Raw genomic sequence first — 15,751 nt, 5'->3', positions numbered from 1 at the left:
TTTACTTGCGTCTGCTGAATTATGCTTATAATAGGGCCCAGAAGCTATGCCGTACCGTTTCTGAAATATACTGTTCACAATTAACGTCGTGACAGAATGAACCCACTAGCATTATATCTTGAATTTTTGCTAATTGGAATTTAATTGATTCATATAGCTATGCTTATAAACTCTATCTTCGCTTATTTTTCAAACAAGAGAAGGTACCAGGTGTCCGTACAGGTCTTATGATACAGAGAGTTTGACTCTGGTCTTTTGGGCAGTCAAGGAAAAGAGACGCAACTTTGTATCATGATATACCCAAATCAACACCGATTGACAGGCTACAAGGAAGAATTGATGTTGAATGTGTAATCACTGGGGCCCCAACATTGTTTTCACATGAGAAAGAAGTACTTTTAGCAAGAGATTTACAGACCATGGCTGAAGTGGGATACGGTTACAGCAAGCAAGAGACTATTAACTTGGCATCTGACTATGCTGTGAGTTTAGGTTAAAGAAACAGAAAAATCCTTTAACAGACGGATGGTTATACCACTTTATTCGTAGGTGGCCTGAACTGAACGTCAAGAAGCTAAGAAGTTTAGAGATGGCTAGAGCCAGAAGTGCTACAAGGGAGGCTATTGACAAGTACTTTGATGCTCTAAATAACATTTTGGTGAAGTAACATCTTATTGCAAAGACTCATTTAGTGTATAATGTTGATGAAGAGGGACTTACACCGATCATAAACCACCAAAGATTGTATCTGGAAAACACCACAAAGTGCAAGCTGTAACAGCTTGTAAATCTAAATCAGTGACAGTAATAGGATGCGTGAATGTCATAGGACAATAAGTGCCACCTTACTCTGTTTTTCCAGTCAAAAAACTAGGTCAGTAGGCCAGACCAAAGGAAAAGCTTTGAACACGTTAGGGAACATAGTTGTGCCACAATCTTTATGAAACTTGGTCATTTGAGGTCAAAAACTAGGTCACATGGTCAATTCGAAGGAAAGTATGTGGACACTCAAAACAGTTGTGACTCAATCTATATGAATCTGATTGTCTTCATGACCTTTAGGTTAAATTCAAACTTACTCATTTGGAGTCAAATAAAGGTCAGTAGGCCAGGTAAACTCTGGTGAGCGATAAAGGGCCATCATGGCCCTCATGATTTTATTTTCTCAAAAATATTTCTTAATAAATGGTTAGTCGTCTTTTGGGCAAGTGAATACTCTTTCAGAAAAATCTTATTGCAAACCGTTTTCGTACAACAAGCGAGCAACGGCGCACGAAGCAGTAGTTTTTTCTCTATCCTAATAAATCCCACACATTTTATACATAAGAGTCTTCCCCCTAAAAAAACGCATCAAGTACACCGTGTCAGTACAAAATAGCGTACGTTACAAGCGGTTAGAAAAGGCTAAATGCAAACTAACAAGACTAAAAGTAAGGTTCAATCCTATTTAGTTTCTTACCAGTTGCTATTTAATTTGAATTTGGTAAATAATTTTCGTCTACCATAGCTGCTTGTTTATAATCGGTTACAATTCGGATTTTATCGCTACGTTTCAAATCTGTACACTGTCTCGGCCAAAGTAAAACGTTCTTTACAATTGGCCGTCTTGTCATCGATACATCCATAATCATGGGAGGCGGAGGTAATATGCGAAAGCGAAAAAGTGAAATGGCGAATCTGTAAGTAACAAAGTAGGACTGGACCTGATTTTCGGTCTTGTTAGTTTGCATTTAGCCTATTCTGAACGGTTATAACTGACACAGTGTACTTGGTGTGTTTAGGGGAACAGTTTTGGTGATAAAAATGTCTGAGATTTATTCGGATAAAAAAACTACCGTTTTTACGTCGTTGCTCTCTTATTGTGCGTAGGGCTGTAACGAGTATCCGAGTACTCGGATATCCGCGAGTTTGACCAAAAGTTCAAGTACGGATTTTCGTCATTGTCAAGATCGTTGGATCGCGGTCTTTTTCATTAATACATGCAATATGTATAATTCTATCAATAAAACTAAATTAAAGCCACATTAAACGTCTTTAATGAATTTTCTTGCACATCTAAGACGAATACGCGTTGTCAGATTCTATCGTTCATCTGCAAAAATGGCCAAACATTACAGACGTCCACCCGCGAAACCTGACTTTAATTAATGAGCAAAACATTAAACAAATATAGGTCAAAACTATTAAACTGAACACCATGAGAACTGCAAAGTTTAGATTCCATAAAGAAAAAAAAAGTACAAAAATAACAGGCTTGCATTTTTGTATCATTATAAGTTGTTGCTGGTGATCCGTGGTTCGATCTGTGAATTGTCAGCCCCGACTCGCGGATCGGATCGGATCGCCACTTGTCTGACGATCCACAGCCCTAATTGTGCGTAGATGGACTGCAACTGGGCTTTGAAGTACTATTTTTACGAAATAGAATTCACTTGCCCCATCTCCCCCCCCCCCCCCCCCCCCCCCCCACACACACACACACAAACGGCCAACATTTATAAAGAAATATGTTTTTCTAAAACAATTACAGATGTGGAAGCAATGCACATGTCAAAATGCTCATAAAGACCATTTCTAATTGTTCAATGTCACAGGGGCAAAACAATTCTAAAAATGACTTTTTGGCTTTTTTCTAAAATAGTTTTAGCAATTCCGTGCGTGATGGCTCACTCAGTCTTTTGATTATGAGAGAGAAGGCTAAGGCTGGAGTATACGAACAGTTCAATTTGAAATAATCTTTTGAAAGACAAAAGACGATTCCTGATTAATTGTAAAATAATTCTGACAATACAGTTACAACAAATATATCGCATAAATTGAATATTTTGATTAAACTGAGAGGTTAACAATTTAAAGCAAACTAGAGCTATCACTAAAGGTGATGAATGTACCCCCCGCATGCTCTGACACAGTACATTGCAATTTGACGCACACAAGATTGCATAATTATGTGGACTGTATGTATATAGACTGTATGTATACAGTATAGTAACAAAAAACAAAGTCCCATAACTATGCAGAATATTTATCTAAAAGAATGTAACATGCACCATGCACAACTAGGGTTGGTACTGATCACTTGTGTGAAGTTTCATTAAATTGTATGTAAGGGTTTGGTAGATTAGGCACGCACAAGATTGCATATGCAGACTGTATGTACATAGTATGTTAACAAGAAACAAAGTCCCATAACTCTGCAATTTTTGTCGCTGAAAGAACCTAACATGACCCATGCACAACTACTGTTGTTACTGATCACTTGTGTGAAGTTTCATTAAATTGTGTCAAGGGGATGAGGAGAGATGGTGCGCACAAGATTGTGTCTATGTATATAGTATAGTAACAAAAAAACAAAGTCCCATAACTCTGCAAAAAACATTTCTGAAAGAACCTAGCATGCCCCATGCACAACTACTGTTGTTACTGATCACTTGTGTGAAGTTTCATTAAATTGTGTCAAGGGGATGAGGAGAGATGGTGCGCACAAGACTGTGTCTATGTATATAGTATAGTAACAAAAAAACAAAGTCCCATAACTCTGCAAATTTTTTTTCTAAAAGAACCTAACATGCCCCATGCACAACTACTGTTGGTACTGATCACTTGTGTGAAGTTTCATTAAATTGTGTCTAGGGGATGAGGAGAGATGGTGCGCACAAGATTGTGTCTATGTATATAGTATAGTAACAAAAAAACAAAGTCCCATAACTCTGCAAATTTTTTTTCTAAAAGAACCTAACATGCCCCATGCACAACTACTGTTGGTACTGATCACTTGTGTGAAGATTCATTAAATTCTGTCAAGGGGATAAGGAGAGATGGTGCGCACAAGATTGCGTCTACGGACAGACGGACAGACGGACAGACAGACAGACAACCTGAAACCAGTATACCCCCCCCCCCCCCTTACAACTTTGTTGTCGGGGGGTACAATAAAACTTTATCTTCATGTCGTTAAGCTGCAGAACATTACACATATGCACTTGTTCATTCACGTAGTAACGAACCAGATGTCATGCAACAGTATAACAACATATTTGTCATAGTGTTCCCTCACCAGTCAACTATTGTTTTATTGTTTAACAAATCGAGAATGTTAGAAAAAAAAACTAGATTTACTATAAAGCTGCGTAACTATTTAGTAGTATTAGTAATTCTTTTCAAAAGCAGCTAAATTGTATTTACCTCCTTCTCCATATTCCTTCCGAACCCTCATTATTTCTTTTTCAGCAGTCGCTATGTCGTCTGTCAGGTAATTGTTCTCGCTGTTAATACATATTTCTTTAAGAATTTTATAATTTCCAGGTCCAAGAAATTTCTTTTTCTCCAGAGCACTCAGTTTACCTAAAATCGTTTTGTGTTGCTCAAGAAGGCCAGGATCAACGTATACACCCATATGGATAATGAAGTTCTCGTACTCTTTCTCTGTTTCTACCATCTTATTCGAAATGGAAGTCAGAAGGCTTACGTGAATCAGTTTCTCTTTCTGTTCCGCAGACATCATGCTATGGACTCTCGAAATTCAATGAATACCAAATGGATCATTGACGTTTTTGGAGGTCTTCTGTATACAACAGCAATCTTGAAAACAAATACGTACTTGAAAAACAAAATGTTTTAATTCGCAGTCGAAAGAAATTAGTATTTTCACTGCTTAAGTCATCTTTATTATACAATCTACGAACACACAAGCTCTACCTATTTTCTGAGTTAAGCTGAGATGAGCCTGTGGTTCTTTTTCGAGTGGCGTTTTGACTGCAACTAAAGACATTCATTTATAAAGAAAGCGAGAGCGACTTGATTTTGTACATTCTCGAACGATTTTAAGACCTTATATCAATAAAAGGGTTAGGTAGTTCCCATAGAAACATTCATGCCTTACTTTTTTTCGGTCTATGTGCTGTTGAATATAACGTTGCACATCACGCCATGAAACAGTCAGTGTCAGTGTTATCATGTATAAAGGATTTACTCCCTAGTTCCTCTCTTTTCAGAAGTATAGCAACGCAGACCAGAAGTGCAATTTCTGTTATCTCAGAAACGACTCGAAAAGAAACTGGTTCTGTTGAATTGAAAGGAGGCGTATTCACCAACAAAATTAAGAATGCATTAGCTCCAGTCCCAGTTCTGCGCACGCCACATTCAAGTGTTCTACCTCACCTCTAATGTCACGAATGTCAAGAATGCATGGAAGCGTGATAATCGTTAATAAGCAACATAATTATTTCACTTTCTTTTAAACAAATCGTTGCTATTTCTTTGAGATTTTCTATTTGTACCGGTTTTACTTCATTACTTTAAACGACTTGGAAATCGATTTGATATCTAGTTGGAACTACATTTCCCGTTCATTGCAGTAAGATCTAGTATTGTTACAGAAAATATAAAGAAAGTCACCATCTTACTTGTTTAATTCTGAAAGTAGCGTCACCTCGTAGCATCACTGGCTCTTTTTTCAACGCACCCACAAAAAGGGGTTGAGCAGTTATTTATATATATTTAAACTCAATGTTGATATCAGAGTAAAGCAGTTGAGGCTTAGCAATATTAATAAAAGCTTTCATAAGAAATGTACATAATATCAACATGAAATTTTTTCACTTGTCTTCAAGACTCACTCATATATTAGACGAAACAGTAAATGCAATTTCTATGTGCCTCAAGTAGACGGTTTTACTTCAAATTCAGGGCAATGAAAAAAGTATCTTTGAAGAAAGAGGTGAAACAGCATCTCTTTCAAGATAGAAATATGTTGAGAAATTTCAATGCAGATTTTATTTTGTTTTAGAACGATTTTTATTAAATGTGTACAGTATTATGGATCTATTCATACTATTGTTTGTCGTTAATCATTATTCTTTTTTTTTCTGTTATAGGTCCAGTCTGTGATAGATAAGATACAAACTATATCATTGTGATACTTAGTATATAGCCACATTTCTTTATCTTTGACATTTGTCATCAAAGGACTCCATTGAAAATAAGTTGCAAAACTATATACAAAATATATATGTCTATAAACTAATTAATAAGCTCCATTCCTATAATGTAACAAGAGCCATGTTAGACATGGCCAATCCCCCCGCCGGGTATATTATAATTGAAGGCTAAAGTTCCTGGCAAGTTAGTGTCTGAAAGTATTAATTTTGGGGAAAGCTTTGAAGAACCGTTTAGATGTGGTCCGCATCAGGGGTTTTAAAGATGTGGAAGAAAGAATAAGTCAGTAGTGAGGTGGTTTACTGCTAAATTTTATTAATTTTCATGAACAGTATAGCTATGATGTTTTTCTATATGGCTACTGTAAAAAGAAGGAATGGAAAGCTAACAGGGAACAAGAGTGCCAGAATGTCACAATATATGCGCGTCACAGCAAATTTCTTTACTCTAGCAGCTGTATTTGCAAATGGAATTTTAATTTTGTGGTTGTTTAGTAATCATTGTAAGTCTTTTGTTTTTAAGTAACATCTATGTTGTACCACAGAAAAGTAGTCTTGTTTTTTCCCTATGGTCAATTATAAAAATGTTGCAATATAAGTTATTTATAGTAACAACTAAGGGAAGTTAATCTTAAAAAAAAAAAAAAAAAAAAAATTGTAAGTCCACACAAAAATCTTTACCAGGTTAGAGATTGGTCAAAATACACCTCAAAATTGGATGTAGCATGCATGTTGTACTACAGAAAAGTGGTCTCGATTTTTCCCTACGACTAGTAATGAAAAAGTTACAATAAAAGCTATTTAAAGTAACAACAAAGGGAAGTAATTCTAAAGAAGGGAACTGCAACTGACACTTCGTCTCATGATGGTGTATAATTGTGCCAAGTTACATCAAAATCCCTCCATGCATGAAGAAGAAATGCTTCGGACAAAGTCATTCTTGTATCTGACCTTTGGCCTCTAAGTGTGACCCTGACCTTAGACCTAGGGACCTGGATCTTGCGCACGACACTCTGTCTCGTGATGGTGAACATTTGTGCCAAGATATATCAAAATCCCTCCATGCATGAAAAAGATATGCTCCGGACAAATTTTTTTAAGAAAATATGATAAAGGGGAATAACTCAAAAAAAAGGCAAGGCAGAGTTATTGTTCTTGAATACTGCACTTCCTCCCAATGTGTTCTATCAGTGTATGAAGTTTGAAGAAAATCCCTCCAGTACTTTTGGAGTTATGCTCCGGACAAAATTTTTTAAGAAAATAAGATAAAGGGGAATAACTCAAAAAATTGGCAAGGTAGAGTTATTGTTCTTGCACACTGCACTTCCTCCCAATATGTTCTATCAGTGTATGAAGTTTGAAGAAAATCCCACCAGTACTTTTGGAGTTATGCTCCGGACAAATTTTTTTAAGAAAATAAGATAAAGGGGAATAACTCAAAAAATAGGCAAGGTAGAGTTATTGTTCTTGCACACTGCACTTCCTCCCAATGTGTTCTATCAGTGTATGAAGTTTGAAGAAAATCCCACCAGTACTTTTGGAGTTATGCTCCGGACAAAGATCGTTGCGGACGCACGGACGGACGGACGGACAGACGCACAGACGGAGAGCATTTCTAATATCCCCTTCGCCTTTGGCGGGGGGATAAATAATATCTGTACCAATCATGTTATCTATGTGATTGTTGTGATAACTACCTGTAATATTTTGTGATTACATTGACATATATATTTACCGATAAATCTTATTTTATCTTATAGGCTTGTATACATTTTAAATAGTTATTTACGTAAGAGTCATAATCAAATGCATTTGAAAACATGTGCTTGCGCAAAGAAGATTTTAACTAGGTTATGAATGTAATTAATATACATTTGTTTACAAAATGCATTATCAATTCATCTGATATCTCTACTATCAGATTTATATTCACTTTCTTTGAGATGACAACACGGACATATTTTTACGTCACATCACTATTATGAAATTCTTATTTAAATATTTCACACAATACAACAGGAAGTAAACTGTCTTTAAAGTAAACAAAAAGTTCGTACTTCAGTCAAACGTAAAGAGTACAAAGGACATATTATATCTAATAAAGAGCTGTAATTTAAGAGTTAATCAGGTATCCATATTTAAGTCAGAAAACATCCGGAAACTATTAGGTTTTTTTCTTCTTGACCCAAAATCCATACAATATCACAACTATTTTATCTGACACCATCAAGAATGACACTTGATATCCTCGAGTAATGACTCGGCGAAAGTAAACAATGAGACATATTGTGTTACACAGTAAAACAAAATTTTGACTATTTTTCAACGATTTCTTCTGTTTGAAATGGTAGTACTTTGAAAATTAAAATTTAACGTCTTAGGTCTTTGTAAATTAAAATTTAACGTCTAACGATTTCGTATAGATTTAGATTCGTAAATACATCTACCCGATTTTACACAATACCCCGATGTCGAAATGAATAATATCATTAATTCTACTTTCGATTTCACAAAGAAAATAAAAGGAAATAAAAACGCTTTTAAGACATATCAAGATAATGAACATTTTATGGACAATTTAATGAAAAATTACTAAAGTTTATTGACCTACCCAACAACCTGTCTGTTACAGCAAGACGCTTAATTTGGGAGTTAAACTCCAGGGCTCTGTTCCGACATGTTTAACTGCCATTAATAATTAATCATTAATCACTCTTCCTGTTTCGCTGCGCATGTGCAAATGTTTTAATCTGGTTTATAAAATGAAAAATTCGCACTTCGTGAAAATTGCTTGAACCGATGTAAAACTGGTACTTTCTGGTCAGAATTGAGCAATAAGCACCATTTTAAGACAAACATGGCATATCATTTGCATATTTTGGGCAAATTTGAGATTTTTTCGGAAAGTAGGCAAAATTCTGTTTTTAACGTGATTCCCCACATCTCAGTTTTGCATCAGCGACACCATTTTAGGTAAGAATGACAGAAATCGATTATTTTTCGTGTACTTCTAGCTGTTTCTTGCAAACGAATTATAGAAATAAGAAGAGGAAGGGCGTATGATACTATATTTAATGAAAAATTGGCATTATCTATGCCCCTGACACGTTTTTTGCAGGTGTGGACTGTCTGTCTGAATGGGGCATAATTCCGACAGTAGACATTCTTTCAAACTGAAAGTTGGCAAAATTGTTGACAATTGACTTACGTACAGTAATTGACTGCAACAGAACGATTTTGAAAACTTTGGTATTTCTTATAGGCATGAAGGGGGCAATTGGCCGGATATGCCTCCGTGGTCCACTCGAATGTAGTCCATATCAACATATAGTGCAATTTTCCCGCCTAGTAAAGGCCATTTTCATGCCAGATATAAGCTTTATTGATGCTTGATTGTAAAAAGGAATGTCCGTAGATGATTTTAAGCTACGTTATATGCTTCAAAAGTTTATTTGAAGCTGCCTTGTAAAATGAAAGTGAAAGTAGGTATTTCCTGATGTCTACCTACGCAATATTAGCGTTTTCATCACGTGTCTCAGTCACGTGACCATGGTTTCACTGCTTTATGGTCGACCCCATATTCTTTGGGTATATTTTGATTGCCTAAAGACAGACCTTCAAGACAAGGGAAGTCTCGCAGGAAGTGAAAGGCTATAGGTCTTGATAAAAATATGTTATAAGTTGTTAATATATAGAAAATAGTAGCGGAGGCATTTAATACCTTCATACCTTTAGTGGCAGGGGCCAGTTTCGCATTTGGCCCGGGTACGTTTTTTTTTTTAAATAAAATAGACATATGTACTTTACAGGCATATATATTCAGCTGGTTATTTATGATGTTTATAGAACTAAGGATTCCTGCGTACGAGTGATTATTGTGTAAAATAAATATGTGCATGTATCGATTTTCCCAGCTCCGTGTAGACGGCCGGGTCTAAAACTTTACCTGAGGTAACGGAAGTCAGACGAATTGGAAACAGTCATCCATCCATCCAGCTTCAGCTCAAAACTGCGGAAAAAGTAAACGGTTATGAGACATTTTTCTTCCCACCATTATTTTCGTCTGGCCACATGCTTTAAAAATATGCATGTGTTTTAGGTCAGTCATTTGCAGAAAATACGGTACAGGTCGCACAAGGTGTGCATTTTGGGCCATTTTTGTCTAAAAATTTAGTGTCCTGAAACCTGCGTTTTACCCGTTTTTATCACAGAAGCAACAGAATCGGCAGACTGAAAATGTCACATAATGAAGTGAAATGTCTATGCAAGACATTCGCTCAACAATTGTCTTGAATTTGACGAAATTGGATTGTTGATGATTTTTTTTCGCACTGGTATCAGCGCAGAGTTGTGGAGTTTTCAAATTTACTGTCCCTTGCCCCCATAACGAGAAAGTTACATTTTGTTTCTTTTTTTTCAAACCCGTGTTAAGAACACTAGTATTCGAATGCTTCAAAGGTGTTTTATTATTAGTTTCTACATAACAAAAAACACATGCATAAGGAATAATATCTGCAAAATAGTTGACAATAGATCACCCTTTAACATGAATTTGAAATATATTCTCTCAGTAAGATTCCAGTCTTCCTTAGAATATAAAATGATAACTACGGTACGGTACGGCACGACTCACATTTTGATGTGAAGGTGTGAAACGACCACTGCATCGCAATAAGGCCGCACAGTAGTAAATAAACTTAAACTGAACAATCTTCTGAGAGCTGCAACATAGCCAGGCATGTTTTAAAAAAGAATTACTAGCATAATATTCTTAAATAACTTGTAACCCACCAAAAAACACCAAGAAAAGTAGGGGTCGTGTATCTTCTAAGAGAGATTTTTTTGTTTTTTCAGGTCAACACTATAGAATTACTTCTAAACTGACAGCTAGCCATAATAGCTTCGAGTGCGGGAGGTCGTGGGTTCGATCCCCGGCCATGTCATACCAGACGTGAAAATGATACCAGTAGCTCCCTTGCTTGACGCTCAGCAAAAAAAACAAGAGGGCCAAGATGGCCCTAGGTCGCTCACCTAAGAAACACACCATAACAGTGTAAAACATGTTTGACCTAGTGATTTCATGGAAACAAATATTCTGACCAATTTTCATTAAGATTGGACCAAAAAATTGGTCTCTTGTGATAAAACAAGCATTTTCTTAGATTATGATATGACCTAGTTTTTGACCCTAGATGACCCATGTTCAAACTCGACCTAGATTTTATCAAGGCAATCATTCTGACCAAAATTCATGAAGATCAATTGAAAAATACAGCCTCTATCACATACACAAGTTTTTTCTTTGATTTGACCAAGTGACCTAGTTTTTGACCTCAGATGACCCATATTCAAATTCGACCTAGATTTCATCAAGGCAATCACTCTGACCAAATTTCATGAAGATCAATTGAAAACTACAATGTCATCTTCTATTGCATACACAATGTTTTTCTTCGATTTGACCTAGTGACCTAGTTTTTGACCCCAGATGACCCATTTTCGAACTAGGCCTAGATTTTATCAAGGTAATCATTCTGGCTAAATTTCATGAAGATCAGTTGAAAAATACAGCCTCTATCGCATACACAAGGTTTTTCCTTGATTTGACCTAGTGACCTAGTTTTTGATCCCAGATGACCCATTTTCGAACTCGGCCTAGATTTCATCAAGGTAATCATTCTGACCGAAATTCATGAAGATCAATTGAAAAATACCGCCTCTATCGCATACACAAGGTTTTTCTTTGATTTGACCTAGTGACCTAGTTTTTGACCCGAGATGACCCATTTTCGAACTCGGCCTAGATTTCATCAAGGCAATCATTCTGACCAATATTCATGAAGATCAATTGAAAAATACAGCCTCTATCGCATACACAAGGTTTTTCTTTGATTTGACCTAGTGACCTAGTTTTTGACCCGAGATGACCCATTTTCGAACTCGGCCTAGATTTCATCAAGGCAATCATTCTGACCAATATTCATGAAGATCAATTGAAAAATACAGCCTCTATCGCATACACAAGGTTTTTCTTTGATTTGACCTAGTGACCTAGTTTTTGATCCGAGATGACCCATTTTCGAATTCGGCCTAGATTTCAACAAGGTTATCATTCTGACCAATATTCATGAAGAATAATTGAAAAATACAGCCTCTATCGCATACACAAGGTTTTTCTTTGATTTGACCTAGTGACCTAGTTTTTAAACCGAGATGACCCATTTTCGAACTCGGCCTAGATTTCATCAAGGCAATCATTCTGACCAATATTCATGAAATTCAATTGAAAAATACAGCCTCTATCGCATACACAAGGTTTTTCTTTGATTTGACCTAGTGACATAGTTTTTGACCCGAGATGACCCATTTTCGAACTCGGCCTAGATTTCATCAAGGTTATCATTTTGACCAATATTCATGAAGATTAGTTGAAAAATACAGCCTCTATCGCATACACAAGGTTTTTCTTTGAGTTGACCTAGTGACCTAGTTTTTGACCCGAGATGACCCATTTTCGAACTCGGCCTAGATTTCATCAAGGTTATCATTCTGACCAATATTCATGAAGATTAATTGAAAAATACAGCCTCTATCGCATACACAAGCTAAATGTTGACAGACGACGGACGACAGACGATAGACGACGGACGACGGACGCCGGACATCGAGCGATCAGAAAAACTCACCTGAGCATTGCTCAGGTGAGCTAAAAATGGAAACTACTGGCTTCTCTTCTCTCATACCCTCGTGGTGATGGATTCCATCAGAAATGAGGAGTCGGGAGTGATTAATATAAGTTGTAGAACTTGTATTACAATCGACCTAAAATAAAGTAGTATAGACTAAACTACATATCGTGGAATAAAACAGTTTACCTGTGTAAACTATTCCGGGTCACTGTGACCTTGACCTCTGACATACTAATCTCAAAATCAATAGGGGTCATCTGCTGGTGATGACCAACCTCCCTATTAACTTTCATGATCCTAGGCCCAAGCGTTCTTGAGTTATCATCCGGAAACGGTTTGGTCTACATACCGACCGACATCTGGAAAACAATATACCCCTCCTTCTCCGAAGAGGGAAGGGGCATAAATATACCTAATATTGATGCATTAAATAATAAATGTACATCAGTTATGACACTTTTGCGATACAATTATACAGATTAAGGCAACATCTATCGAAACAAAATACAGGAATATGTTTTTATAAACCCGGCCGAAAAAACATGGAAATCTTCTCACATGGTTTGTTTTCACTTTGCACTTAGTTTTGCAAATAATCACAAACGACCCACCACACTAGATCAAACTTTATGTAAGTCCTCTGCGAGAACCTTCTGTAAATACGACACAATTGTCTTTGCGACGGGCTCACTCGAGCAATCCACTTGTTCCCCGGCAATTTTCTTATATGCTCTATTTTTGGATCACTCAAAATCTCAGATTACTTCAGTATATTGCTCATCATCTTGCGTAAGAAATGCCTCTACAACAAGCTTTGTTTTCCGCAGATTTAGTGGCCGTATCAGGTAAATTATGTGTCCCATGCCATTTTGACCGAAACCAACAGTACGTTTTGTTTGTTTTGGGTTTAACGCCGTTTTTCAACCGGCAGTATTTCAGTCCTATAACGGCGGGCAGTTAACCTAACCAGTGTTCCTGGATTCTGTACCAGTACAAACCCGTTTTCCGCAAGTAAATGTCAACTTCCCCACATAAATTATCAGAGGTGGAGGACGAATGATTTCTGACACAAACTCTTTTATCAAATCGTCACGGAGAACATTTGGCCCGCCCGGGGATCGATCTCATGACCCCGTAATCTGTGGACCAGCGCTCTCCCTACTGAGCTAGCTAAGCAGGCGGGCACAGTGTATGTTGTATTTGAATTAAACGAATGCATGTCTTTATCAGCTATATGTGGCAAGTATTATCAATTCAAAATGTATGTTCAAAACTATGGCATATGCTTTGAACGACAAGACAACTCACTTAAACAGTGTACTTTTCAGGTTGAAAGAAGAATTAGGAGTAAGATGGCACATTTCCAGTATTTGATGTAGGCTTCTTAGTGGTGTTTACACCACTGATCGGTTCCGAAGCAACTTTATATAGATGACAACACATTCATACATTCGCTGTTGCAAGTTCTGATTCAGATTTGGGCGGCTGCGTTCGTTCTACATGCGTTGCTTTTCTTATTTGTATACTTATTTCTGCATAATGGAATAATAAATTTCCGATACAGCGCACTACAAGTCTCCTGAATTAGTGACTGGGTCTTCATCTTTACTCATGCAACGCACATTACGTAGACGGCACATTGAAATATTGTAACGTAAGACCGTCAAGTGTTTTCTATCTTTAATATGTGATAATGCCTGTATTAATATTACGGACAGGGGTAGTTTGATGGCAATCATTTCGAGAATAAAGAAACTTTGCAACCTGTTTTATTGGCAAGTTAGCAGAATAATATACGTGCTAATTAAGGCGCAACAAAAATAGTTTTAGAATAATAGTTTTCATCTGAAAGGTACTGGCTTTGGTGCATTTTTGTGGGCCTTTATGTGCTGAAATATTTTTTCATGAAAGGTTTCTCACGAATAAAATAGAAACGTAACGCTTTTTGGTATTGTTCAAGACAAGAGGGTCATGATGACCCTGAATCGCTAACCTGACTATATTGAACCACATATTTCAAATGGCAAACTGATGCTAAATATAAGAAAATAGATCAGTAGGTCACACTTATGGTCACTGAAAGACATTTTTTTAAAACTGTACCTGTCATCCAAATTTCAAGGCTGGATCTTAAACTAGAGTGGTCACAAGCAAAAGTTTACGCACGGACACACGGACGAGTAGACCTACTGACCTAGTTTTTGACTGCAGTTGACCCAGTTTCAAACTTGACTTAGATATCATCAAGATGGACATTCTGACCAATTTTCATGAAGATCTCATGAAAAGTATGGCCTCTAGAGAGGTCACAAGGTTTCTCTATTTTTAGACCTACTGACCTAGTTTTTGAACGCACGTGACCCAGTTTCACACCTGACCTAGATATCATCAAGATGAACATTCTAACCAACTTTCATACAGATCCCTTAAAAAATATGGCCTCTAGAGAGGTCATAAGGTTTCTCTATTTTTAGACTTACTGACCTAGTTTTTGACCGCACGTAACCCAGTTTCAAACAAGACCTAGACATCATCAAGGTGAACATTCTCACCAATTTTCATGAAGATCCATTGAAAAATATGGCCTCTAGAGAGGTCACAAGGTTTTTCTATTTTTAGAACTACTGACCTAGTTTTGGACCGCACGTGACCCAGTTTCGAACTTGACCTAGATATCATCAAGATGAACATTCTGACTAACTTTCATAAAGATCCCATCAAAAATGTGACCTCTAGTGTGGTCACAAGCAAAAGTTTACGCACGGACGCACTGACGCACGAACGGACGACGGACGCCGCGCGATCACAAAAGCTCACCTTGTCACTTTTAGTCTGGTGGTTTTAGCCCCTGAAAAAAAGTTTATGAGGGCCGGAATGTTAATGCTTGGAGATAAAGACTTTATTAAAGTTTAAACATCCCTGGTTCATCTGGGTACTGTCTCCAAAAAATATATGACCTCTATATGCAAATTATAGAGGTCAAAAGGTCATGCATTAAAACTGATATTTTAACATAATTTTTGGCACTCATGCAATAATTCATGAATAATTTCTCATTATACAGGATTTGATTTACAATATTAGGATTAAATAAACCATACACTTGTATCCAATTAATAAATTATG

General features: G+C 36.8%; 1 protein-coding gene across 2 annotated transcripts in view; it reads right to left on the bottom strand.

The window, feature by feature from the left end:
- LOC128552849 (uncharacterized) overlaps positions 1-8,685 on the bottom strand; it is a 34,740-nt gene extending 26,055 nt beyond the window's left edge. For both annotated transcript variants that reach the window (XM_053533911.1, XM_053533912.1), the window contains exons 1-2: positions 8,548-8,685; positions 4,186-4,581 (exon numbers count right to left, since the gene is read on the bottom strand). In XM_053533911.1, coding sequence (XP_053389886.1) covers positions 4,186-4,504 — 319 coding nt within the window. In that variant the 5' untranslated portion in view covers positions 4,505-4,581; positions 8,548-8,685. The remainder of the gene's footprint in view (positions 1-4,185; positions 4,582-8,547) is intronic.
- Between the last annotated feature and the right edge of the window lie 7,066 nt (positions 8,686-15,751).

The sequence above is a fragment of the Mercenaria mercenaria genome, unplaced genomic scaffold (assembly GCF_021730395.1).
Source record: "Mercenaria mercenaria strain notata unplaced genomic scaffold, MADL_Memer_1 contig_3220, whole genome shotgun sequence".
NCBI classification, from domain to species: Eukaryota; Metazoa; Mollusca; class Bivalvia; order Venerida; family Veneridae; genus Mercenaria; species Mercenaria mercenaria.
Note: the sequence above shows the minus strand (reverse complement) of the source record. Positions and strands in the feature narration are given on the sequence as shown.